At 59.8% G+C, this 25,569-nt stretch overlaps 1 protein-coding gene across 5 annotated transcripts in view; it reads left to right on the top strand.

The window, feature by feature from the left end:
- The window catches only part of Nacc2 (NACC family member 2), a 77,215-nt gene extending 61,244 nt beyond the window's left edge, over window positions 1–15,971 (top strand). For 4 of the 5 annotated variants that reach the window (XM_071601150.1, XM_071601152.1, XM_071601151.1 and 1 more), the window contains 4 exons: window positions 6,803–6,967; window positions 9,165–9,270; window positions 9,831–9,928; window positions 11,083–15,971. In XM_071601150.1, coding sequence (XP_071457251.1) covers window positions 6,803–6,967; window positions 9,165–9,270; window positions 9,831–9,928; window positions 11,083–11,594 — 881 coding nt within the window. In that variant the 3' untranslated portion in view covers window positions 11,595–15,971. The remainder of the gene's footprint in view (window positions 1–6,802; window positions 6,968–9,164; window positions 9,271–9,830; window positions 9,929–11,082) is intronic. The other variant, XR_011704190.1, reaches the window with a different exon arrangement.
- The last annotated feature ends 9,598 nt before the right edge of the window (window positions 15,972–25,569 follow it).

Raw genomic sequence — 25,569 nt, 5'->3', positions numbered from 1 at the left:
GGCACCCAGAACCCTGCTTGTGCCTCCACACTGACCAGTGCCCCTGGTCAGACTATCCCCTGGCTGGACAAGGAGGCTGTGAAGGTAGTTCAAGGATGTCATTGGACAGGTATAGAAATTTGTGGGGAGAGCAAGAGAAGGCATGCAGCTGGACGGGCAATGAGAAGGATTTCCAGGATGGCCGCCTGAGGGTCCGGAGACCACGAGGGACCATGGGGAGCCTCCAGGTTGGATTGGGCACCTGGGAGTAGGCGGCAGAGATGTGCCTGGGCTAAAGCAGCCATGGCTGCTGGGCTTAGAGACCCCGCTCCTGGGGGGTGTTGGCCGGGCTGTGAGCATCAGGCGGCAGGGACATGTCAGCTGGCCTGGGTCAGTCATGGGAGCCCCAGGTGCCAAGAATAGAGCCGGAGGGCCGAGCCGGCGTGGGGTGTGTGGAGGACGGGCCCTGCAGCCCTTGCCTTCGCTGCAGCTGTTCTCACTCCGGTGTGTGGCAGGTGGCTGCAGCCTGTGTGCCTGCTGTCCTGCTCCAGGGCAGGCAGAGCAGGATGTGTGGCAGCTCCGTCTCTGCCCGTCCTTCCTCCCCCTGGCTGTTGTGCTCAGCCTGTGCTCGTCTGCACCCGACGTGCCCATCTCGGCCTTCGTGTTCTACACCTGTGAATGGAGGCACCAGCGGGGGTTCTGGGTGCCCAGGATGACACCAGGACTCTCAGCAACAGCCAGGCCCAGGACTGGATGCCAGTGATTGTGGGGGGCGTGGTTATGCTGGTGGCATTTCTGTCCCCTGGCACATAGAAGAGGGGCGTCTTATAAGCAGTGGCACCTCTGCTCCACTGGGTGCAGCCTGATGCCCCTTTCTGGAGCAAGGCAGGGCTCTAGGAGCCTGTGCATGAGGAAGTACCACTTTAGAAACTATGGGTACTACCAAGGCCTGCACATACTAAGTGCTTACTGGATGCCTCTGTATAACAGAAAATGCCAGGTCCTGGGACAGACTGACCTGGCCAGCTGGGACCCTGTGCCAGGAGAAAGGCTTCCCAGAGCAGTGCCCACTGGACCATGAGGCTCAGGGGCTGTGCACAGATGGTGGGGCACAGTCCTGTGTGGCACACAGGGGCACAGAGGGGCTCCCCTTGTCTCAGCATGGGGCTCTCCTGGAGAGTCCCCACGCCCCCTTCTGGTCATAGCCAGCGTTCTGAGGCCTCTCCCCAGGGATGGCTCCTGCCCCACCCCGCCCTGTGTGTCCCTGAACCCCTGTTCCTAAGACCCAGGCACCACTGGATGCCGGTCAGGGGTGTGGCCTTTGCAGATCACCAGAGTCTGGCTCAGGCCAGGCTGGCAGCTGCCCAGGTGGGCTATGGGTGCTCGACTGTGCACCACGTGTGTGTTTGTGTGAGTTGAGGCCACTGTGTCCCAGAGCTGGGAGGTCACCCTGGGCCAGGTGACCTGGCATTCCCCGACCCCTCCAGGCTGCTCCTAGAGGGCCGTGCACACACCACCCCAAGCCCTGGCAGCCGCTGGTCTGCACTCTGAGCCTGGAGTCTGTCTTGGAGAACGCCACACGGTGATGAGCACGTGGCTGTTTGAGCCTGGCACCCTCTGCCCAGCGGGAAGAATCTCGCACTCATCCGAGTTGTGTACCCACAGTCTGTTCTTCCTCACTGCTGACCACAGCCACTTTTGGGGGTGGCCATGACGTGCCCATTCGCTAAGGCCTTTCTGCAGGGCGGGCTCCCGCCCCACTCGGCCTTCTCTGCAGCAGTTTCCGCCTCTCACTCCTCCTGGGTGAAGCTGAGGCGCAGTTGTGGGTCAGCTGCGGGGTCAGATGTGGAGTGTTTGTGACTTTACAGAACCGGCCAGGCCTCCTGCAGAGCGGCTCAGCCGTCCCACGTTCTTACCAGCCATGCAGGGCTGTGCCTGTGTCCTTTCCTCCCTGGCCCTTGGCAATGCTGATGTACTTGGTCCAGCCATTCTGGCGGCCGTGGGTGGCTGCTCTCGGGGGTCAACTTGTATTCCCGCCTGGCCGACAACACGGAGCATCTGTTCAGTGCCGAGCTCCGTCTGTGACTCTGTCCCTCTCATGAATCTGGGCTGTTTTCTTCTGTTCCGTGTTGGGGGCTCTTTACAGTTTTGGATGCACATCCTCGTCAGATGTGGGCTCTGCTGACATTCTCCCCCAGCCTGTGGTTATGTTGTCTTACCTTCTTTTTAGAATGGAGGTGTTCCGCTTTGGTGGGGTCCACGGTATCAGTTACTTCTGTTATCCCAAGAATGATTCTTCTGAAAGGTTCTTGTTTGGTGTTGGGTGTGAGATCCACTTTTGTGCCTTCTGTGCTGGTGCGAGGTCCAATGGAGGGCAGCTTTGGTTTGGTTTGCACGTGGTTGGCCAGTTGCTCAGCACCAATTGTTGAGGGGTCTGTCACTACCACAACTGAGTGACTTGTGCCCCTGGGTGGAAACCCAGCTAAGCACCCCATGGGGTCTACTTGAGGGCCTCTGTTCTGTGCCGTGGAGCCGCGTGTCTGTCCTTGCACCAGCACCGCGTGGCCTTGATTACTATCGCTGCACAGGGAGTCTTAAAACCAGAGTGTGAGTCAGCGCTTTCCCATCAATTTGGGTTTATGTTGTCTATTTCTCTATAATTAAGAACTAGGGCTTCATTTTCCTATTCTGCATCTTCAGGGATGGTATATACTCTGTGGGGCCAGGCTTCCTTCCTCCTCCCTCCCCTGCCCCGGGGTTCTCAGGACCTTTACCAGGGTGGCCGGCACCGATGGCAGCCAGGACAGCGGCTAGGATTTCTGCACCCCAGGGGGCTCCTGGGGTGGGGCTGCCCATGCTGCCTGTCGTTGGGTCCTCTGGGTCAGTCCCCAAGGATGTCTCATGCATGGGAGGCTGGAACTGGACCAGTCTGGGGCCTCCTGCTGGGCAGGGTCCATGCATTGGCCTGGCACGCTGGGCTGCAGAGGGCCTGTGGGGGGCCAGGGCTCCCGTCCACCTGCATCCCTCATTCTTCCATTCGTCCTTTTTTCTGGTGCTGGAGATTGAACCTGGAGCCTCACGTGGGCTAAGCACATGCTCTACCACAGAGCAACACCCAGGCCCCTCTTTTCCTCCTTTTTAAAGTGTTTCTGTTGTGCTAAGATGTGCAGACTGTCAGGCGGACTGTGACAGTCGTCTTACGTGCACTGCGGCATCGAGCACGTCCTCAGGGCTGTGCAGCCATGGCCCCTCAGTCCATAGCACATCCGTCCCCATTGCACAGACCCCCACCCTGCCCCCACACCCACCTGTCTCCAGGAGTCAGGTGACTCTGGGACCCACACAGGTGCAGTCCCATAGGCTTTGTCCTTTGGTGTCAGCTGATGTCCCTCAGCTCCAGATCCCCAGGGTTCCTTTCCTTCTCCATATGTTGGGTCCCTGTGGTGCCAGTCACTCAGGCTGGGAGCTGTGGGGCCTTGGAGGCTCGATGGGGCCCCTTGATCCCGAGTCAGGAGCCCAGAGGAGCCCCCATGTGTTGGTGCAGCCACAGACCCAGAGGGAGGGTTCGCCCACCCTCCCGGCTGGCGCCCCGTCTGCCCAGATGAGCTGCTGCTCCAGGTCTCTCCCTTGTGACCACTGTGTGGAGGGCACTTGATCGCCTGCCTCTCTGTACACACAGCTGGTGGCCCCTCCTTGCAGTGCAGTCCTGGAGACCACAGTTTGGTCCACAGGCCCTTGATGGTGAAGGCAGCAGCTCCTCTTGGGGACCCCACTAGTCCTGGGGCAACAGGAGGCCATGGGACCTGTCCTGGTGTGACCTGTAGGGTCCCTGCCCTGCTCATGGCCCACCCAGGTCCTCCTGTGGGGTTGCAGGGACAAGCTGCCCGGCTCCCCTCTGAACACATCTTCAGTGCTCCTTTAACACCCTGCGAGCAGTTCAGCTCTCCACGCTCCAGGTGGTGACTGCAGCCCCTCAGGTTGGTGATCGGAGGCCTGGGGAAGGGGTGGGGTGCAGAAGAAGTTCAGACACCTTTGCAGATGAGCTGCAACTCAGTTCAGGGTATTTTTAGCCACGGCAGCATCCGACACTCGGCAAAGCAGAAATAGAAGCGGTTTTTCGGGTGTTCTGGTGCTGACAGGCTCTGGCTCTTGGGGAGCTGGGCTGGGGCTGGGGAGGGGCATGCGAGCTGAGCACAAACAACTTCTGCTGTTGAGAAAAACATCTCGAGGCAGGGGAGTTGTGGATGGGAGCGCTCTATGTAAATGCCACCGCGCAGCTTGGCCGGCTCCTCTGCATGTGTAATCACTGCGGGCTGAGGGGGGCGGGGGGCGGGTAATTATGTTTTAAAATATCACCCAGATTGTTTTCTGTATTCCCTGAGCCCCCAGGGGGTTCCAGGCTGTAAGGATTTTCCGATGCTCCACTGGGTGGAAAGTGCCATCTGACCCTGCTGACCCTGCAGCGGCAGGAGGGACTCTGGGTCTACCCCTGCAGCCGGCCACCTTCCTGGCTTCTGTGCTTACTTGGGGTGTCGTTCACCTTTGGGAGATCTCCCCTTCTCCCTGGAATTCAGCCACAGTCAGACTTAAGGTCTCAGCATGCTCATTCTGAGCTTGGGTGGTAGCCACTCCAGAGGGGTCTGAAGCCATGCAGGAACAGGTGGAGGCCCCGGGGACCTGGGAGTAGCATTGGGTGATTCCAGACCCTGGAGGTGGACGCTAAGCTGCAGGTGGTCTTGACACCCCACCCACTCCCGCCAGACCCTCGGGACTAGAGCCCAATCTGCAGTCTCCTGCAGCTGTTCCCTGTGGTTTTGGGGTGGATGGTGTCACCCTGTTACCCAGGTGTTGGCCCTCAGAGACTGGGTAGCCCTGACTCCTCCCCCTCAGAAGCTTGATGGGACGATGACTTACAGCTAATTCCTACTGGGGTCCCCCGCTACGCACCCTCGTTGAGCCCTCCACAGCTGCCCTGCTGAGGTGTTGTCCTGGGCCCTTAAGGCGGTTGTGATGCGGGGATGCGTGCTGGCTCTGCTGGAGTGACCTGCTCTGATTGTTGGAGCAGCCTCAGGGCGGGTCCAAGTCTGAGCCACCTGCCTTCGCCCCCAGGACTCTCAGGGCCAGCGGGTTCTGGGTGTCTAAGTACCAGATCCTACAAGCCCCTCCTCCACGGGGGCTTCCGGCTCCACTGAGGGTGACAAGGGAACTGCCACCCTCGCTGAGCAAGGACTGTCTCAGTGGCAGGGCCTTTGCCTACCCACGGACCTCCATGGGTCTGGGAGGGATGGGCCTGGGCCTTCACCTGGGCCTTGCTGCCCAGCCAGGCGTGAGGAGCCTGCCCAGAACAGGACCTCTGACCAGGGTCAGGTGGCTCTCTCAGGACCACCTTGTGTGCTGGGGACATTGGGATGAGTGAGGTGGCGTCCTGTGTGAGCAGGTCGCTGTGTGTGTGGCCTGCCAGGTCTCTGAGTCAGGAACACAAGCCTGGTGGCCATGGTGGCCTGTGGGAACACAGGCTAGCTCTACTGGAGCCCTGCTGACCTGCTACTGACCCTGGGGGTCAGAGCAGGGGCCGTGGCAAGGCTCCATGGGACGAGGGGCAGCAGGGACATTCAGGGGTGTGTTGGCAGCACTGGGCAGGATTTTGGGGTGGGTGAGGCTGCACCCTTGGCTTACAGCACTCGGAGTACCCAGCAAACGGTAGGTAGATGCAGGGTCTTGGTCCAGCCCACTGTGAACCCTCGAGGGGACCCTGCGCCCCAGTTGTGGTGTCCTGCAGGAGAACCTGGCAGGCCAAGCTGGTCAGGAGGCCTGGGGAGGGCCTGGACGCCTGTGCTCAGGGCAGAGCTGATGCTTTTGGCTGGCATCCTGCTTTCTGGGGATGGTGTAGGCACATTCAAGGGACCCTGGGGTACCTGGGAGCAGCCTTGGGTGATTCCAGACCCTGAAGGAGGTGGGGATGGAGAGGTGTTCAGAATACAGTAACCTCCTCAGTTTGCCCATGAAGTCCCAAATGTCCTCCTCTGGGCAGTGCAGTGGGCGCACACTGCAGAGCTGTAGGCCCTAGGTGGCCCCGGGGCCCTGGCTGCCCGTTCCGGCAGTGGCCCTGTTAGGAACGTTCCCAGGCAGCAGGAGACTGCAGTTGCCTGCGGTGACACCGCATCTGCCTGACCAGCCCCTTACGCTGACATGGTTTGAGAAGCCATGTCCTCCTCATGTTCGCCAAGTCCCCTGGTCCCCTCACCCATGAAACAGGGCTGCTTGTGCCCCGCTGCCTCTTCCAGGGAGCTGGCTGGGGAGATCCTGGGGTCTGCCGCTGCTTGACACCTGGTTGCAGCTCCAGCCCCTCCCTCCGCCAGCGTTCCTCAGGCAGAGCTGGGCACTCCCCCTGGCTCAGAGGCGTAGGCCCCGCTGCTGCCCCATCTCTAGCCATGGTGCCTCTGGAGGAGCTGTCCTGCCTCCTCTCCCGGCTCAGGCTCCTCTCTGGCCTCCTGCTTAGCACAAGCCCTCATTTCCCCTGGCCTGCAGCCCCTGCAGGGGGACACCCCTTGGGAGCTGCCTCCAGCCCTCAGTGTCCTGGTCCTGGTGGGTGTCCCTCCCTGACTCTGCTCATTCGCTCAGGCTTCCTGCAGGGCAGGGCTGAGCCAGCAGAACCTGCTGCAATCAGCAGCCTGGAGGACGGCTGGAGTGGGTCTGGCTTGGCACCGGCTGGCACAGAGCAGGTCCAATCCCAGCATCAGGGGACGTGGTGGGCGGGCGCAGGGCAGCCTAGCCTAGCCTGGCCAGCAGACACCCACCTGAGCAGGTGATTTCTGTGCTGCAGTGCAAGAGAAGCCAGAGCCGGTGCCACTGGAGAGCCGCTCCTGCGTCCTCATCCGCCGTGACCTTGTGGCGCTGCCCGCCAGCCTCATCAGCCAGATTGGGTACCGCTGCCACCCCAAGCTCTACTCGGAGGGCGACCCTGGGGAGAAGCTGGAGCTGGTGGCAGGTGAGGATGCTCCACCCTGTCTATTGTATGCAAATGTCCTCTCTCCCTTTATTTTTTTCAGAACTATGAACAATGTACTCATCACCAATCAGTCAAAGGAAAAAAAAAGAACATCTTAAATTTCCTCTAATTTCCTTTTAGAAGAATGTGTCATTAAGAGGAGTTATTCAATTGAATTAATTTAGCATTTTAATTGAATCCCCTGGGCTGGCCGCCTTGCTGATTGGCAGGGCTGCATTCGTGGTGTTAATGTAGGTCACAGATTGAACCAAGTCCCATAGTTATCACTGTCCTTCTCATGTGAGTGCCCACTGCCAGCCTGAGAGGGTGGTGACCAGAGGTTCCGGGAGGCAGCTCTCAGTCCAGGCTGGAATTCTGCAGGAACAGGGAACGCAGTGGAGTTGAAAGCCCATGTGGGCTGCAGGCCTCGCCAGAGCCTGGACTTTCCAGCGCTGGGATTCCTCTGGCCTCCCAGCCCCTTGTAGGATTTTAGGGCTACTCAGCAAAGGGATAAAGTCATGGCACTGTCAGTACCTCGGGCCCTTCAGCCATTTTCTGGTCATTTCTTTTCTTGGTTTGCCCATGAAGTCCCAAATGCAGGCTGGATGGGGTCCCGAGGGTGCCCTCCCCCAGCCCCAGCACCAAGCTGTCCCCCTCCCCCAGTGTCCTGGTCTGCCTCTGTCTGGCACCCAGTCACTGCCTGTGCTCCGGGTTCTGCCCAGTGGTCCCTTGTCTGGGAACTGCTGCCTGAGGCAGACCTCACCACTGGGCTGCAGGTGGGCAGCTAACAGCTGGGCTGGCCTTGCCTTTCAGCTCACAGGGACTCCTGGCCTTACCAGAGCACTACTTCCTGGCTAGTGTGTGGTGGGCAAGGGCTGCTCTGGTGGCTGGGGCACACCACTCCCTGCCCTGCTGTCTCTAATAGCCACAGCTGCTCCAGGGAGAGTGGGTGTCAGGCTGGATGGATCATGAGCACTGGACAGGATCCCAGGAGGCTTCTGGCCTGGTGTGGTCCCAGGAAGAGGTGCCTTCCACCCTCCGCCCTCCGCCCTCCGCCCTCCGCCCTCCAGGCAGCCTCTGTTTAAGGTGTGGGGTGCTGGGGCCGGAGAGATGCTCAGGATGGAGTAACCTCCGAGTTGGGCCAGCCCAGGTTCTGACAGGAGGGTCTGTGGCGGGATTGGGGGAAGAATTCGGGGCTCCTGGGTATTGGGCATGTGGACTTCAGGGAGTGGAGCCTTCACAGTTGTTGAGACTGCTGTCCCCAGAACAGATCCCTGGGGAGCTGGGGAGGGTTCCCCCAACTGTGCTGGCACCTTTTCCAGGGCCAGAGTTGGTGCTGAGGGCACCAAGCGAGGTTCCCCAGGTGAAAGCAGGTTCCTCCTGGGCCAGAACTGGACGGCCTTGGCTCCTTCCCCTGGGGCACTCAGTCTGGTCCTCAGTGCCCCATTGCAGATCAGATAGTGGAGACCCAAATAAGAGGACACTGACAGAGCCACGGGACCGGCAAGGGCTGGTGTGCCCTTCAGTGATTTCACCCTGCTTTTTCCTGCACACAGTGGGGTGGCCAAGTGATTTGGGTAAGCTGCCCTCACACATGGCAGTGTCCAGTGTGCACTGGCCAGGCAGGTTCAGTTCTCTGGAGGTCCTTTGCTCACCAGGCCTTGGGGAGATCCTGGGGTGTTACAGCATGGGCCTCCCTGGTCACTCTTATGCCCTGGCTGGATTCTCCTTGATGCACCTGGGGGACATTAGCTGGCCCAGGTGAAGTGCTGTCTATCTCCCCATTTGCTGCCTGGGAAGGGACAGGGCAGAAAGCAAACACAGGGACAGAGCCAGCCCCTCAGAGCACATACCCAGGGAGGTGGTCAGGGCTGTGGTGGCTGCGTCCTGCCTTCAGGCCTCAGCCCACCAGGGAGAGCTGGGAGCTAGGGTGTGTCATCAAGTGGTGTGGACACCGTGACTTTCTCAAGACCTGCTGGGTCCCAGTTGTACATGGTGGCAGGTGGCCTCCATGGAGCATATCTTAGGGACCAGTGGGTGGGAGCTGAGATGGCTCCTAGCAAAGCAGAAGTCCTGGGGTCCTGGGGCCCTGGGGCCCTGCGGCCCTGCTCACCTCTTCTGGCTCTTGAAGGTCATGAGCCTTGGGTTTTGCATCATAAGGCCATGGGTCTAACATGTTGATGTCTGCTGACCACAGGCTCCGGGGTCTATATTACACGTGGCCAGCTCATGAACTGCCACCTCTGTGCAGGGGTGAAGCACAAGGTCTTGCTACGGAGACTCCTGGCAACCTTCTTTGACAGGTAAGTGGGATGCACCAGGGAGAGCTTCAGAAGGTTCTAGAGTCTCCTGTGGCTGTGATCTGTCTGGTTGTCGTGGGTTTCAGCAGTAGAGGTTCTGTGCATTCCTGACTTCTCAACAGAGCCTGTTAGTGCGAGGACAGGGGAGGCTCCAGGAGGGTGACCAGTCGCTTTGGACCAGGGCTTGGTCTAGGGAGGGGCCAGTGTTTCCCAAATGACTTGTGGCCTCCCCAATGAAGTGTGAAGCACTGTACCCATGACCCTATGGGCTAGGAGAGCTCCTGCCCCCGTGCCTAGGCAGCTTGCTCAGGTGACCCCGGGGTCCCTGCAGACGAGGTCAGGGCCAGCGCATCAGCTTCCTGGCCCAGTTGATCAGTCACTCACTGAGTCCTGGGGTCTTTGCTCTCCCTCTCCCTTAGAGGGAGGCTGGGCCTGCACTCCACATGGACCCGACTCCTGTGACAGGCACCCCAGTCCCAGGGGGCCACAGCGAGGGGTGAGGGGGCTCCTCCTCAAGTCCCCTCTGGCCCGCTGTAACCCGTCCCTTCCCCACCCTTCTGCAGGAACACTCTGGCCAACAGCTGCGGCACAGGTATCCGCTCGTCCACCAGTGACCCGAGCCGCAAGCCACTGGACAGCCGGGTCCTGAATGCTGTGAAGTGTGAGTGGACCCTGGGGTTTCTGGGAGGGTCTCTTGGGAGCTTGGAAGCTCCCTTGGGTTCAGATCCCAGCCCCAGAAGGCTGGGTGGGCAGCGGGTCCTCCACCGCACCCGGCTCTCCCTGAGCGCACTTCGGAGAGAAGGAAAAGAGCAGCACGAGAGCCGGCTCGAGGTGTGAGCGTCCTTGGGAGGTTTCCAAGCATGATGAATTCAGCTGCGGAACTATTTTAATATGTGAAATAGATCTAATTTTCCTTTTTGAACAAAACCCCTTATTTACATGTTGAGGTTATTTTGAGCCTTTGCCATCTGTTCGGCCGGCTTCTGCCTCCCGCTCCTGGGTGGCGGGGCGGAGCCCGGTCCTTCTCTGTGGCAGACACCACCCAGCTCCGTGCCCCAGATGGGGAAGGAGCCACTGCACCAGCGCAGGCAGACTGGCCCAGGGCACAGCCTTCCACAGCCAGTGGCCCAGGAAACATCTCACTTTCTCCAAAAAAAAATCCTTCTGAGGCTAATTCTGTTTAGCAGAAGGCCCTGTGTAGCAGGAACCTTGGCAGCCAGTGGTTATAGTCCCCCCCCAAAAAAGCACAGGGTGACAGCCGGGCCCCAGGAATTTGTGGGGTCGGGGTGTGTCTGATGCTCCCAGCAGAGCTTGTCAGAAGGACCTGCCCTGAGCTTGCTGCTGTTTGGGGGACCTGAGCCTGGCCTTGGTGTGAGGCTCCTGGTGGAGCAAGGAGAGTCTTTCCAAACTGGTGGCGACAGCCGCTGTCCAAGGCTCCTGAGGATGGGGACAGGGAAGGCTCTCGGTGCACTGACTTCTCACTCCGCTAGCCCTGTGAGGAGGGCCCTGCAACAGGTCCCAATTTGCAGGTGGGGAGACCTGGAGAGCTTGAAGGAGTCCAATCTGGGTGGGCAGTGGGGGCTGTCCCACCCCACCAGGCAGAGACTGTCCCCAAGGATCCCATGGGCCTCCTGGACCGACCAGGGAGAAAATAGACCACTGCTTCCATGGCTGAGATCAAGAGAGTCTCTGGGGCCACTTGGTCCCCAGCCAGCAGGGACTGAGTCAGGGGATGGTCCCTACAAGTCCCTGCCATGGGATTGGCCGCTGGCCCGTGCAGAGTGTCTTATGCCCCTCCCGCCCCTGCCCCTACAGTGTACTGTCAGAACTTCGCGCCCAGCTTCAAGGAGAGCGAGATGAATGTGATCGCGGCGGACATGTGCACCAACGCTCGCCGCGTCCGCAAGCGCTGGCTGCCCAAGATCAAGTCCATGCTGCCGGAGGGCGTGGAGATGTATCGCACCGTCATGGGCGCCTCGGCTGCCAGCCTGCCCCTGGACCCCGAGTTCCCGCCCGGCGCTGCACAGGTGTTCGAACAGCGCATCTATGCTGAGCGGCGGAGCGACGCAGCCACCATCGTGGCTCTGAGAACTGATGCTGTGAATGTGGATCTGAGCGCCGCCGCCAACCCTGCCTTCGAAGCCAGCGAGGAGGCTGATGGGGCTGGCTCCGTCATCCAGGAGGTGGCCGCCCCTGAGCCGCTGCCCCCCGATGGCCAGAGCCCCCCACAGCCCTTTGAGCAGGGCAGCACCAGCTCCAGCAGGCCCCAGACGCCAGCAGCCGCAGCCACAAGAAGGCCGGAGGGCACCTATGCAGGGACTTTGTAAGGGCCCGCGTGGCCACTCACAAGGGACCGAGTACTAGAGCTGCTTGCATGCGTTACTAATACAGACAAATGTGATCAAGCCACTTACCTACTGAACTGCTACTGCTGCCTGACAAAAATGTGATTTTTATTCTGCCTGTATTTAAAATGGATGAAGGAAACAAACGCATCGTTATACTGTAAACAGCTAGGCCGCTGGCCACGCTCTGGGAGAAGGGCCCAGGGCTCCTCTGATACCCGCCAGGTCAGTCTCCTATTGTAGCTTTCCCCTCCCGCTTCTTGGGGAGGGGGCCAGAGGCCCAGGCCCCCATGCCCAGCCCTGCCCCTGCCTCGCCCACCTTCCTGCTCCTCCTGCCCCAGAAGGGGAAGTTGGGCAGTAGGTGCCTGTGACAGGTGGGTACACGACACTCCGTTTCTTATCATGGGGACCCCACCAGGGCTCTGGGGCAGCACTGGGCCCCCAGGGGCCAAAATCCCTTTTTTCCTTCTTCCTAAGACACCGCCTGTATGGGTGTGTGCATGTGTGTGCGTGCGTGTGTGAGTGTGTGTGTGTGCAGGGACCAGCGGCGGTGGTGCAGAGGTGGCTTTTAGTCACCTGGGGTGGGGGAAGAGCCCTAATTCCCACCACTACCACCACCACCATGTCCTCCCTCTGCCCACCCTTGGCCCTGTGGCTCCTTGGTTCACCTAAAGCCCCAGGGACTGGCCTGCTGACCCCAGGGCACCACTGGCTTCAGCCTGGCTACCTGCCATCCCATGGGGTAGGGCTGCCACCCTGTGCCCACCATGGGACACACGCGGCTGGTCTTGCCCTCGCTACCCTGACTCCCCAGCCACTCTGGGATTTTTACTTGTTTAGTGTTTCTGTTTAGTTCAGATCTGTTTCATATATTGGAAATTTTCAGACCCAAAAGAGCAAAAAATTGGGGAGGGATGGTGTCGCTAGCCCCAGCCTACTGCTCACTGGGGATGAGTCCATGCCATGTTCCCCCAGCCCGGGCCAGGGTCCTGTCACCTCCTGTTGGAGATGGGGCCCCAGGTAAGTGCAGCCAGAATGTGTGAGACCAAACTCAGGGGTCCTGGGGGCTCTGCTGAGCAGGCACAGCCACCTGGGCAGGGCCAGGGTGGAATGGCCCCTGCTTTGCCCCTCACTCATGCCCTGGGCGACTCTGGGTGTCCAAGGCTCCTGGGTGGGCAGCAAGCTCGGGCCTGAGCTAGGGCAGGTTGCAGGTGTGGATTCCAGGTGGACTGGAGGGTCAAGAGACCACAGGGGCAGATGGGGGCAGTGGAGAGGGCCATGGAGGCTAGCTGGCCTGCTGGAGGCTAGAGTGCTCGATTTGACCTTGAAGTGCTGTTCTCTGTGTGGTGGGGCTCACAGAGCCATTTGCCCAGGAGTCTCTTCCTCTGCCTTGTCCAGGAACTGCCTGCAGACTCAGGCCACTCCCAGTGTGGCCAGGGACTCCCAAGCCCAGACTTAAAGGGTCTGTTGCTCCCTCCGTCCATCCTGAACTCAGCTGCCCCCTCCTGTATGCACTCGTGGGCAGGCTCTCCCAAGCTGCAGTACTGGGCACTGGGTCCCACATGGGGAGCTGGGGCTCCTCCTACCAGGCCCCTTGTTTCCATGTGGAGAGGCGTTGGGGAGACCTCACAGGGGGCCCCTCATACACTGGCCCAGCATGCCTCTGCCCTCCATGGAGATCCAGTGACTTTGGAAAGGGAGCAGGAGGACCAGGGTTGGGCACCACGGGATCTGGCCTTGGCCCCTCTACCTGCCCCTTGGGGCCTGAGTCCCAGGGAGACCCAAACCCTGCATTCCTGGGGTGCTGGGTGGCTGCAGGACCACTCCTACCAGCACCTAGAACCTTCAGGCATAGAGGTGGGCTCCCTCTGCCTGTCTCCTCCCACTTGGGCTCTTGTGGGTTGGAGTCCCCAGGGTGTCCTCTGAGAACCTGGACCAAGCCTTCTTGGCACTGGGAGGAGGCCAGGGGGCAGTAGAGGGGATGTTGGGTGAGGTTGAGCTTCGCCCTGGTTTCTCTGAGTTTTTCCTTCATCTGCCGCCCCCACCCCCCGATTTGCACTTTAATTTGACCATCCCTGGGGACCTTTGGGAGGTGGACCCACTTGTCCTGGCTGTTGACAGAAGGGCTCTCTCTCTCTCTCCCTTCCACTCCAAAGTGGGCACGGTCCCCCACCCTGGGCCAGCCCAGGGAGGGTGCCACTGGCCACTAGAGGAGGTGGTGGCCGCACAGAATGCCTGACCACTGCTCGGGCTAGCACAATGTCCTGTGACCTCTGTCCCTTAATTGTTTATAATCGCCGTCTGTTTTGTTCTAGGTAAGGAAGGCAAGAGCTATAGGTAAAACTTAAATAATAATAATTAAATGTGAATGGGTTCTGAGCTCTCCCTGTGCCCCAGGCGGGCCAGGCCGAGCGTTTTGCACTAATGTGTCCACAGGGGACATGGTCGGGAGCGTTTGCAGACGTGCGTGGCCGATGACTGTACCTGCCGGGGGCGCTCCCTCCGCATCCTGAATGTACCGCGGGGCAGGCGGGCGGGCAGTGGGCCTGGGCTCGGAGGGGCCTTCCAGAGTGCCTTAGCATCTTTTGATCATTTTTCCCAAGGAAAACCAATTAAGAAAACCGGACCCTCCCCCCTCCTTTGTTTACAAGATGACTAATTCCAGAATCGGGGGCTGTCTTGTCCTGCGCGCGTGACCCTGACTCATCCAGACCCTGTAGACCAGAGACGAGCCACTCAGTATTTATGAGATGTCTGCACCTTTATTCCCAAGCTTGACTACTAGCAATACGCATATACTATATAGAGTCTATTATAGAGCTAAGTTATATTGGCGCCTTTTCCAGGAGGACAGTCGGGACTGGACCGCATTGGAGCTGCTGAGGCAGGTGGCCAGCCTGGGGGTCCAGCCACCGCTCCGCCCTCCCCTGCCCTTCCAGAGGGGACAACCCTGGAGGCAGCTGGGACAAGTGCAAAAGGTCCAGAGGAAGGGGCCAGAGACAGGACAGATACTGTGAGCTGGGAGGGGCGGTCCGCCTGGCCGGCGCCTTGGTACTTGAATTCTGTCTTGTTTTCTGCACCAGGTCTGCTCACCGAGTTCTCTGTGGTCGCTTCAGTTTGCATCTGATTTGGTGTCTTACTTTTGCCCTGATTGTGGACGCAGCTGTGTGAGAGGCCAGCAGGGAGGGACCCTCCGGGGACCCTGCAATGCATGACTGTTGGGCAGGTAGAGGGGAACCGGCTGTGTGGTCTCATTCTCCCCCCACTGAAAGCCATCCTTCCTGGCTTCCCAGTATCTGTTCAGAGCCAGAGGAGGGCTAAGGAAGGACCTAGGAGGGGCTGGTGGCCAGCTGCTGTACTGGGGCAAGCCTGGTCCTGTTCAACAGCTGGTCTTTTGGCCCAGCCTCCCCGTTGGGTCCTGCTTGGGCCCCCCAGGGGCTCTTCTTATGGAAGTGTCTTTGCCCGAGTGGGAGAAACCTGTTTGCCTCTGTCAGCAGCCAGTCCTACTGGGAAGGGGGCACGTAGAAGCCTCTCAGCTTTAACTACTGTTTGAGAATGATGCTGCCTGTTCCTGTCAGCCAGCCAGCTCCGTGCGGCCACCGCGTGAGCGCGCAGGGCTCGCTACAAGATGTTTCTAAAATGGCAAAGGTGTTTTGCTTTTGTTTGTTTGTTTTGTTGTTTTAAAAAAGAAGGAAGATCATGCAGAATCTAAAGCATTCAGATTGGATGACCTGCTTGTGTTCTGATCAGTTGCCTCCGTTGTTAGGGTTTTGCACACGATTGTGATTTTTATGTCAAAAGAAGCCAAAACTTGCAATACTATTTTTAGCAGACAAAAAAAAAAAAAAGAACTAAGTATAAAATGTATAAATATTTTTGACTTGAACGTTTGGATGGCACCGGGTGCAAAGAGAACATTCATCCTTTCGACAGAATGTTTGGAGGAAAGACTTGAAGAGGAGACCGTTGTTTGAAAGGATCTGTCTGGGGGTTAAAGTAGTACTGTAACTCACGACTGTTAACTAAGACACTGAGGTCACTCGTTGTGCTGTCCAGGGCTCCACAGAGCCAGAGTCTTGGCCGGGAGAGCCTGCTGTGTCCTTCCTGCCTTCCTCAGCCCTTCCCTGCTGTTCTCCCTAGCGACCAGACTGTTACTTTGTAGCCATGGCTGACAACATTGTATCAATAACTAAACCGACAGCAATGTGCGCAAGCGACCAGGGAACCCCGAGGGCTTCGAGCGAGCGTGCTCAGAGCCGTGTCACACGGCAGAAGTCCACGACAAAACGATGTCATCGTTAACTGTAAAGCGCTTTGTAAAATTCACATTTACAGAATAATAAAGTCAGTTCAAACCCATGTATCTTGGGCTTTGCTTAACTTGTGGGGTTTGAGGGGACTTTGAGAAGTCAGGGAGGGAGCAGGCTGTTGGGACCAGGCGGCCAACCCTCCAAGAAGGTCCTGGTTTCAGGATCCGAGGCTGCTGGAGCCCCTAGAGAGGACAGGAGAGGGCCATCCCCAGGCGAGCAGGGATCCTGCTGGGGTTCAGGGCCGCTTGACCTTACCAATGTCTTATAAGTGAGGGGAGCAGGAGGGGTTGGGTGTCCTGGGGGTTTCTGTGGGGCCCTACTCGGAGCCTACCATGACAGGAGGGAGGGCCTTTGCTGGGTCCTGGTTCTGCTGTCAGCAAAGTGGGGCTCACCTGCCACCCAACCTGTGTATGGTTCCCTCCTGCCCCTCTGCTTCATCCAGGGCTGCCCCCAGGTGGACAGATGGGCCACTGCAGTGGACAGACCTCCTCCCAGATCTGCCTGGGAGCCGCTGGGCCTGGGCTGATCCGTTCTACCACACAAGTGGTTTCCTGGGCTGGATCAGGCCAGGCCGGGCAATTTGCTCAAATGTCCCTCGGAAGCAGATCCTGGAGCCGCTGCTTGAGTCTCACCTCAGGCCCTGGAACACGGCTTCCTGCACTTGATGACCCTTCTTCCCCAGTACCTGTGCAGAGTCTGTGTGTCCTGCAGCCCTTCAAAGGTCTTCTCAGGGGCCGCTCTGCCACCTGAGAGGTGCTTCCTAGCACCTGCTTTGCTGGAGGGAGGTGGGTTTGTTTGCTCAGCTACCTACTGGGGCTCAGTGAGGGCATGTAGATTTGCTCTGTGGCCATGTCCCCAGTGGCTTCCAAGCTCCCCAGCAGCCAGTACAGCTGAGGCCCAGGGAGGATTGTGAGGCAGGTCTTGGCTAGAACCAGGCGTCCTGTGGCTCTGGGATGGCTGCCCAGCCCAGCCTGGCTCCTTCCAGGTGCTGGTCTTCCCTGGGTTTCTAAGAAGGAGGGAGCTACCTGGCATGGTAGTCACACCTATAATCCCAGCAGCTCCAGAGGCTGAGGCAGAAGGATCCCAAGTTCAAAGCCAGCCTCAGCAACTTAGCGGGGCTCTAAGCAACTCAATGCGACCTTGTTTCTAAATTAAATGCAAAAAGGGCTGGGGATGTGGCTCAGTGGTTAAGCACCCTTGGGTTCAATCCCTGGTACCAAGAGAAGTGGGTAGCTGGGCAGCTGCTGGGCAGTTGCTGCTAGGCTTCTGCCCCCAGCCTCCACCCTGCTCCTGGCCTGTGCCCTGGGAGCCTCTGACAGAAACTGGCTGAGCATTGGGAGGCTCCATTTCACAGCAGCAGCTCCTGGGGTTGAGCCCCAGCTGCCCTCCCGAACCCTTTGTCCTGCCTACAGGGAGAGGAGTGCCACGTCAGCAGGACACACTGGCTTTGTCCCCAGCCCTTTGTGCTCCAGCACAAATGGTCAGGAGCCCATGGGGGGAGAGGAGCCCTGTGCAAGGGTGAGCAAAGAGTGCCTGGGACTGTGCTGACCACCTCGTGCAGCTCCTCGGATTTCCAGGAAAGGCAGCTGCTTCCCTGGCAGGTGCAGCGGTGGCTAGCCTGCCAGCTGGGTGGAGCAAATGCATGCTGTGCTGGGAGGCAGAGCTTGACCGGTGGCCCAGGGCCACTCAGGTGTGTGGCTCTATCCTGTCTGCCAGGTAAGGACAGAACCCACCTGGGGATGAGCCAGCCATGTTTCCATGTGGTTTCCTTGTGATCGGAAGGTTCCCAAATGTGTCCCCCTCAGCAGCAGGCCTGGCCCTGGGAGCTCCAGGCTGCTCCGCCCTGGCACCCACACTGACCACACTTTCGTCCAGCCCGCATCCCCCCCACCTCCCTCAGCCTGCCTCCTGCAGTGCAAGCAGTGCTCGTAAGCCCCTCTCTAGGAAGCAGCCACAGACCCCAACTGGGAAGGGAGGTTGCAAGGCATGGCCAAGAGGCCCTGTCTCTGGGCCTCTGACCTGAGGCCTCCCTCCCTTCCTCCACCTTGGAGACCTGAGTGACAGAGGCTCAGCTGCGTATGCAGCTTTCTCCGCAGACTGGGATCCCTGTGCCTTGATGGTCTCATTTTTCATCAGTAGATCAGGCCCTCCCCTGGAGGCCCCTGTGACTCCCACTGACGGGGCTGAGGGGCTGGACCTCCCTTGAGTTCAAGTCTGACTTGGTGCCTATGAGCTGGTGAGAGGGACAGGCGTCTCTCCACATGATTCCTGGCCCAGGGTGGCTCAGGGACTGGGACCCCAGCCTGGGATTGGTGTGTCCCTCTGGCAATACCCAACACTTCAGGGGCTTCACATCCATTCCTCTTACTGGCCAAACCAGCATGTGAAAGGCCACACCCCACCCTCACTACATGGGACTTCCCCCGTCCTCCCGCAAGACAGGAAGAACAAATGTCCTTGGGGAAACAGGGCACACAGAAGAGGCTCTTGGAGAATGGGGGCAGTGGCGGTGACATGAGCCAGTGCATCAGTCAGTCCAACCTCGGACACCCAGAAGACGGGTACCCGGAAGGCAGCTGTCCCAGGCATCTAGAGCAGGAGCAGACAACCAGCCCCCACAAGTCTGCTCCCTGAGCAGCCCCCGCACGAGGTGGCCAGGTGCCGGCAGGGAGGGTCCTTGCCAGGGCTCTTCAGACAAACTGGCTCTGACCAGGCAGGTGGAGTTTTGCAGGATCAGGATCCCTTGAAAGCAGCTCAGGTGTGGCCCAGAAGAGCCAGAATGACAACGGCCAAGGGTGGCCCAGCCCCTGTGACCAGGGATGGCGGATAAGCAGTGTGTGGCCCAGCCACCATGGGATTGGCCTCGAGCACCTGCTGCAGGGTGGCTGGGCCTCGAGGACATCATCACAGAGGACAGGTACCGAGAGATCCACCAGGCCACAGAGACAGGAAGTGGAATGGAGGGTGCCGGGGCTGGGGAGGGGCTGGCAGTCAGTTTATGGGGACAGAGTTTCAGTTGTGGGGATGAGAGCACCTAATGCTGCTGAACTTGAAGATGGTTAAAACTGAACACGTTATGCCGTGAATATTTGAGCAAAAACACGCAGCCACGAGTTGCTGAAAGATGGGGTGTGTTCTGAGAACGCATCGCTGGCTGGTTCTGCCTGGTGGGAGCTCCAGAGTGCACTCAGCCCAGGCGACCTCCCCGTCACCAGGTGGTGCCATCTCATGGGGCCACAGGGCACAGGCATGTGGGCTAAGATGTGACTGCAGCATGACCACGTGGACACACCTGTAAAGACGGGGAGAGGGTGGACACCAACGCAGACCTGCTGCTGGAGTGGGCCAGGCCTCAGGCCCCAGGTGCCGTGGGCCAGCGTCCAGCCTCCAGCCTCGAGGTCTGTCCTGGGAGTGAGCCAAGCTCCTCTGGCCTCAGAGAGGGGCTCCCCCAGCATGTTCTGTGCTTCCCAGCAGTCCTCTGGCTTCACCCAGGGTCTGCACAAAGAAGGACTCAACAGCCCAGGCCACCCCACACCAGGGCAGGGAGTGTCCGTCCAAGTTGGCCTGGTCCATTGGCCCGGAATGCCAGTTAGGAAGTAGAAGGAGCTCCCTGCTGGGGAGCAAGGGGCAGATGACCAGGCCTCCGGAGCCCCTGCCCGGAGGCCTGTGTGTTGTGGGCACCCCCAAGCAGCCTGGGCATGGAGCACACTGACCTTATGCCCCTGGGCGGTGAGCCCCACATCCCCCCCAGTGCAGGCCCATGTCCTGTCTCCTGCTGTCCTGTCTGGCTGACACCCTTGGCATCCTGCCCCTCCCCCATGGGGTTTCACAGGTGCCCCCTCCCTCAGGCTTTGCTCACCAAGAAGTCCAGTGCAGTGGGGGCATGACCCAACACCAGAGCGTGCATCTCCATGCCCCATTCTCCCCAAGTTCAGCAAGTTGTGGACAGTACCCCTCATCTCCACCCTACTGTGTCCAAGTCGTGGACAGTATCCCTCATCTGCACCCCTACTGTGGACAGTACCCCTCATCTGTACCCCTACTGTGGATAGTACCCCTTATCTATACCCCTACTGTGGACAGTACCCCTCTACTGCACCCCTACTATGGACAGTACCCTTCATCTGCACCCCTACTGTTGACAGGCTCCTGCCCATCTTGCTAAAATGCAGGTCTGGTTCTAGATGTGGCAAAGGACTTGTCTCTGAAGTGGGTGCCAGAGGACACAGAGCTGGCCTGGGGGGTCACACTTTGCACACCACTGTAAGGGCTGTCCCTCTGTCCCAGAGAGGATGACCCACATCCCCTGGTGGCTGGGCCTGTCTTTTTCCTTGCAAAGTGTAGGCTGTGGATAGCATCCCACACAAAGCGCATGTTCGCAGGTTCCTGGGCACCGGTGCCAGCCCCTCTGTGAGCCGTCTGTTTCTGGCCACCTGCCATCATGTCCACACTGTTGGCTCCTGAGCCCTGGGCTTCCACTCGTGTGACCACCCATCTCTGCTTAGTTCTTTCTGCTGGGCTCCTAGGAGCTCCTGGGGGAAGGCTCTCCCTACCCCCTGGAGTGGTTTCCACAGCCACCAGGCAGCCCAGGCTGTGCCTGTGGGGCAGAGGCCCAATGGCAGTGTCCCTGATCAGAGTACCTGCTGGCTCTGACTGGGGGGCACAGGCTCCTGGAGCTGGAGGGACGCCCCAAGGACCACCCCTGTCCAGTCCCACAGAGCTCTGCCCGGTATCCTGAGGACTTCCCGCTCTCCTGCTGAGCCCAGCTCTGGCCCCAGGAGTGCTGCAGGCAGGGTCCAGGGCTGGGGTGAGTGCAGGATTGCCTGGCGGGGCCCCCCCTTCCCACCTAGAGCAGTGGTGAGTGGCAAGCCCCCGTCAGCTTCAGCCCTGGTGGGCCCAGGCCAGGGAGCTAGACCAGGGGGCAGTAGCAAAGAATAATGCAGGACCCCTCCTGGAGGAACCTGGGGAGACCAAGGAGGGCCCTTGGGCTTGTGAAGTGGCCAAAGGGGTGCTAGTCCTGAGCAAAGGTGTCGGGGGACCTTGCTCTCTGCATGCTCCAGGGGCTCGGGTGCTGGGTGATCAGCCCCAGGACTATCACTTGAGTCTCAGGACCAGTGGATTAGACAGACTCAGGACAAGCCCGGCCAGGGCCCAGGCTTAGGGCTTGCCTGAGTAGGGACTCTAGGAGGGTCCCAGGCCTGGCGGCATGGGGGAGCATGGGACAGATGGGCTAGGCCACAGAAGAGGGGACACCTGGACACGGGTGTGGAAGGTAGCAACAGGCAGATGGCCTTGCAGGACAGGGCCAGGAGAGGACAGCCTGGCTGGGCAGGAAGTTATATCCCCTTGCCCCTCTGCAGAAGGTGCAGGGCCCTCCCCTCAGATGGCAGGGAGCCGGTGCATGGCCCTCCCCGGGGGAATACATAAAGTATTCAGCCTAAAAGCTCAGGCCATTTAGCTTTTATTTGATTGGCAGAGGCCCACGGTGCCCTCTGCATTTTGCCGTTTGATTATACGTCTGTACTGAGCACTGACTTCTCGAAATACCCTTCCTGGAACAGAGGCGGACAGCAGGACTCGTCGGAATGAAGACCGATTTGATTAGAGAGCAGGCAATTACCGCCAAGACCGTGGCTGTGATCTGGGCAGAAAACCAACTCCGCCAAATATGTGAGACTTTCTGAAGAAGTGCTGACCCCACAGGGGCCTGGGTGAGGGCGTCAGGCCTGTGGCCAGATTGTCCCCAGCCCTAACTCAAGGCCCTGCCTCATCAGGAGGCATGCAGGGGACCAGCCACTGTCCCTACTTGGCCTTGGCCGCTCTTCTCTGCCAAATGGGACCGCGTGATGCCTGCCCCACAGGTCTGGGCTCTGAGTGGAAGTTTACCACGTGCACTCAGTAAAGTCCCAGGCTGAATTTCAGCTACCCCAACCCAGGTGCCCAGGGCCCCGGGGACTTCGGGGTGATTCCGTGCCAGAGGCAAGTGATGGCTGAGATGCCTGAAAGGCAGACGGAGGGGAGGGATCCTGGGCTTAGAGCCGTGCATGGGGGCCTGGCCACCCTGACCCCAGTCTCCTCCTCTGTGGAGCAATCACACAGGTGCCCGGGGGAGGGACACCGCCATGGACTGGTCCCGGGGCTTCCCTTCAGTCCCTCCTATGCCAACAGTGGGGATGGAGGGCATCTGGACAGTCAGCCCTCACTCTCCAGGGCTGACACCATCGTGGACTGTGCGTCCCCACGGCCTGGTCAGGGCTGCCGGCCCCTCCCCAGACTCCACCCTCGTCAGCCACAAAGACAAGTGGTGCCCTCGTTACAGCTGCGCGTGTTGGTGACAGCCCCACAGCTCCCGGGTGGGCCTGGCAAAGTGTGGGCCTTACCAGCCCATTTATGGCCTCTATAGGGGTCACAACAAGGTGCCCCTAGGCACAGCCAGAGGTGGGCACAGGATGGTGGGGCACAGTGAGAACAGGTGCTGGATGTTTCTCCTTTTCTGCTCTTAAGCTTGGCTTGAGCAGTGAGCATCCTGCACACGTGCACTGCAGCCTTGCACTCGGAAGCCAAATGGCCTGTGTTGGGGTCCCAACTCCATCTTCTGACTTGGGGGACTTTTGGGGTCACCTAAGCTATCTGAGATTTTGTGAATGAGAGGTAAACAGATGCTACCTTGCCAGGTGTCACGGACATTAGAAATCAGATGTCCATTTAGCATTTGCTGACCACCTGCTGTGGTGCCCCAGGCAGGAGCTTGGCCCCAAAGAACGAGTCACCAGGAGCATCAGACCAGAGGGTGCTGCAGGAATGGTGAGGCTCAGGGCCAGAGCCCAGGCCTGAGGCTGGCATACAGCTCTCAGAGGTCCTGCCCAGGGCTGTCTACACCTCTGGTGGCTCCAGGGCACCTCAGCCAGCCCTCCTGGCCCAGCGGGAACCCCCTTCCCTACCAGTTCCACAGCCACCTTCCTGGCATGCTCAGACCTAGGAATGGGCTTGGCCTCTGCTCACCCCAGTCTCACGGTCTCTGCAGTCCCATGGCCAGGTGCAGGTGCCCTCTGCATGTGGGCACCACCCCTCCTGGCTCCTCCCTCACATTTCCCACCTGCCAGGGGGCTCTGTAACAGACAGGAAGTCATTCCCATTTAGCTGATGGGAAAACAAAACTTCATGAGCCTTGCTCAGAATCTCCAGGCCGGTCAGAAGGGAATCCGGCTAGGCTTGGAAATCGGCCTGGTCATCTTGGAGGTGTGGAGTCACCCGGGGTGAGCAGTGACAGCCGATGGATGCCCGTGCACCAGTGTTCACAGCAGCTCTGTCCACGAGTGCCTAGTGTCCATCAGTGGAGGGGGGACGTGCTGGCCACAGCCACACGTGGACATGAGCCCCAGTGAGCAGGAAGAAGCACCACACAGTCAGCACCACGCACCCTGGGGGCCTCGGCAGAGAAGAAGCCAGACACGGGGCTCGCGTCCATCTACAGGGAATCCCAGGAGGGGCAGCTGCCCGGGGCTGGAGGAGAGAAGGGTGGGTGGCTGCTGCGTGACTGTGGGAGAAAGTTCTGGGACGAGGTAGAGGTGTGAGTTTCTCACCGTCCTTGGGAATGTGCTTGAGGTCACTGAGTGTACCTGACACTGGCTAAAATGGTAAATATTATGTTTTGAGTATTTTACTGCAACAATTACACACACACACACACTCACACAGATAACAGAAACCGAGGCACTTCATGGCTAGTGAGTGGTGGGGCTGTGATAAGAACTGAGTCTGCCCACCCAGCACGATCCAGGGGGGCAATGCTGGGCACCTGCAGGCTGGCCCCTCCCCAGGGCTGGCTGCTCTGCGCTGCACACTGGGATCCTGGCCTCCCCACGCAGAGACGGGCTGCAGCTCTGAGCTGGCCACATTAGCCCTTCCCTGCCGGGGCCTCCACGTGGTAATGGGCCTGTTTAAGGGACGGCCCTGGGCGGCAGACAGCATCCAGGCTCACAATGAGGAGCTGAGGGGGCCACCCACTCACTCCCACCATTTCAGCCATGAGGGGCCTCCCAGGGCCATTCTGGAAATCCAGGGGAGGGGCAAGGCCACAGAGGTGGAGGGCAGGAGGAAGGGGCATGAGCAGCAGGTACCCGCCGCCACCCGGCTCAGCACCCCTCCCAAGCTGGGAAATGAGGGCACTCTGTGGACCCCTCCTGCCCTTCCCGCCCCAGAGGTATCTTGTCCCCTTCCCAGGGAGGGAAGATGAGCTGGCCCAGGACACACAGGTGCTCAGAAGCCAATGCCTGACCAGGGCAGGGCCAGGTGACGCCAGCTGAGGCAGCTGGACCCATAGGTGCCCAATATGAGCTCATGAGGAAGGGACTTCTGGGGTCACCCTGACATGCGTCCAAACAGGGAGACATCAGAGGGCCATGTCCAGGGTCAGCTTCCCCTGGGCCTTCCAGACAGGCCCTGAGGGCTGTGGGGGCAGAGGGAGATGCGGGCAGGACTGGCAGAGGACGCAGAACCAAGGTGGGGCACAAGTAGCCTCACCCAGAGGTTCCTGGACAGGGCTGGGCGGCTCTGCTGCCTCAAACGCGAACACCAGGCGCGGCAGGCGCCCCTCTCCTGCCGCCTCCCAGGCATCTGGGGCACTGCCAGCAGCCCCAGGTCAGGAGTGACCTTGGCATGCCGATCTGGGCACCCTGGCTCGAGGAGCTGCTCCGAGTGGCACTCACGCGCTGCCTTTGTATTTAGAGAGCAGAGCTGCTGAGCAGATGGTGGGTGCAGGAGCACTTTAAATTAAGGATTCCAAATGCACATTAAATTTAGATTTAATAAGACAGTTACTGTATGGAAACCAAGGGCCCATCGATTATTCCTGAATACCGAGGTCCAGCAGCACCAAGCCCCGTGCCTCCGCATCAGCAGCGCAGGTTCGGGGTCGGCAGGAGCGGAGGTGCGCCTCCAGCTGTCCTCAGGGTGCCCCCGCCCCTCCTCCACCCCGTGGCGCACTCAGGGCCCAGGCAGGATGAGAAGGGCCCAGAGCAGCCGCCCTGGGCTGGGCCCCGGGGACAGGGTGCCTGCTGGGTGCAGGAGTCCCCCAGACGCAGTTCCTTCCTGGCCTAATTTGCAGGAAAGAAAACTGAGGCTCAGAGATAAGAAGGCCCTTGGCCTGAGTGTGGTGGGGCTCAGTGGGGAGCCCAGTCGGAGGGACTTGGACTGCAAGAGAGGACGCCCATCAGCAGGGAGCGGCCAGCCTGGGAAGGAAGCCTGGTGGCAAGGCCCGGGGCGGACCGGGGAGCCTCAGAGACAATCTGTGGCCCTGTGAGTGCCCGCCCAGGAGAGAAGCTCGGCTGAGCAGGGACAGGGGGAGGGCACTTCCCGGCCTCTTCCCTCCCGCTGCCCGCTGTGGGGGAAGGGAAGGATTCCGGGAGCCCCTGCAGCTCTCCCGCAGGCCAGCCCACCTCAGCCCCCACCGCCGCCCACTTCCCCTCATACCAGGCCGGGAGCTGCTAAGTGCACTGATGATCTCTTGTGCCAGCCGTAAATCTGATCATGTTGTCCCTCCAGAAAAAGGAGGGGCCTCCGGTCTGCAGACTGCACCAAACTGCAGCCCCCGCAGAGGGCCAGCAACCGCTCCGGTTCCTGTAACCAGCAGTTGTGTTCTTCTTCGT

The sequence above is a fragment of the Marmota flaviventris genome, chromosome 13 (genome assembly GCF_047511675.1).
Source record: "Marmota flaviventris isolate mMarFla1 chromosome 13, mMarFla1.hap1, whole genome shotgun sequence".
Taxonomy (NCBI): domain Eukaryota; kingdom Metazoa; phylum Chordata; class Mammalia; order Rodentia; family Sciuridae; genus Marmota; species Marmota flaviventris.
The sequence above is the reverse complement of the archived record's forward strand: the minus strand, read 5'-3'. Positions and strand labels throughout refer to the sequence as shown.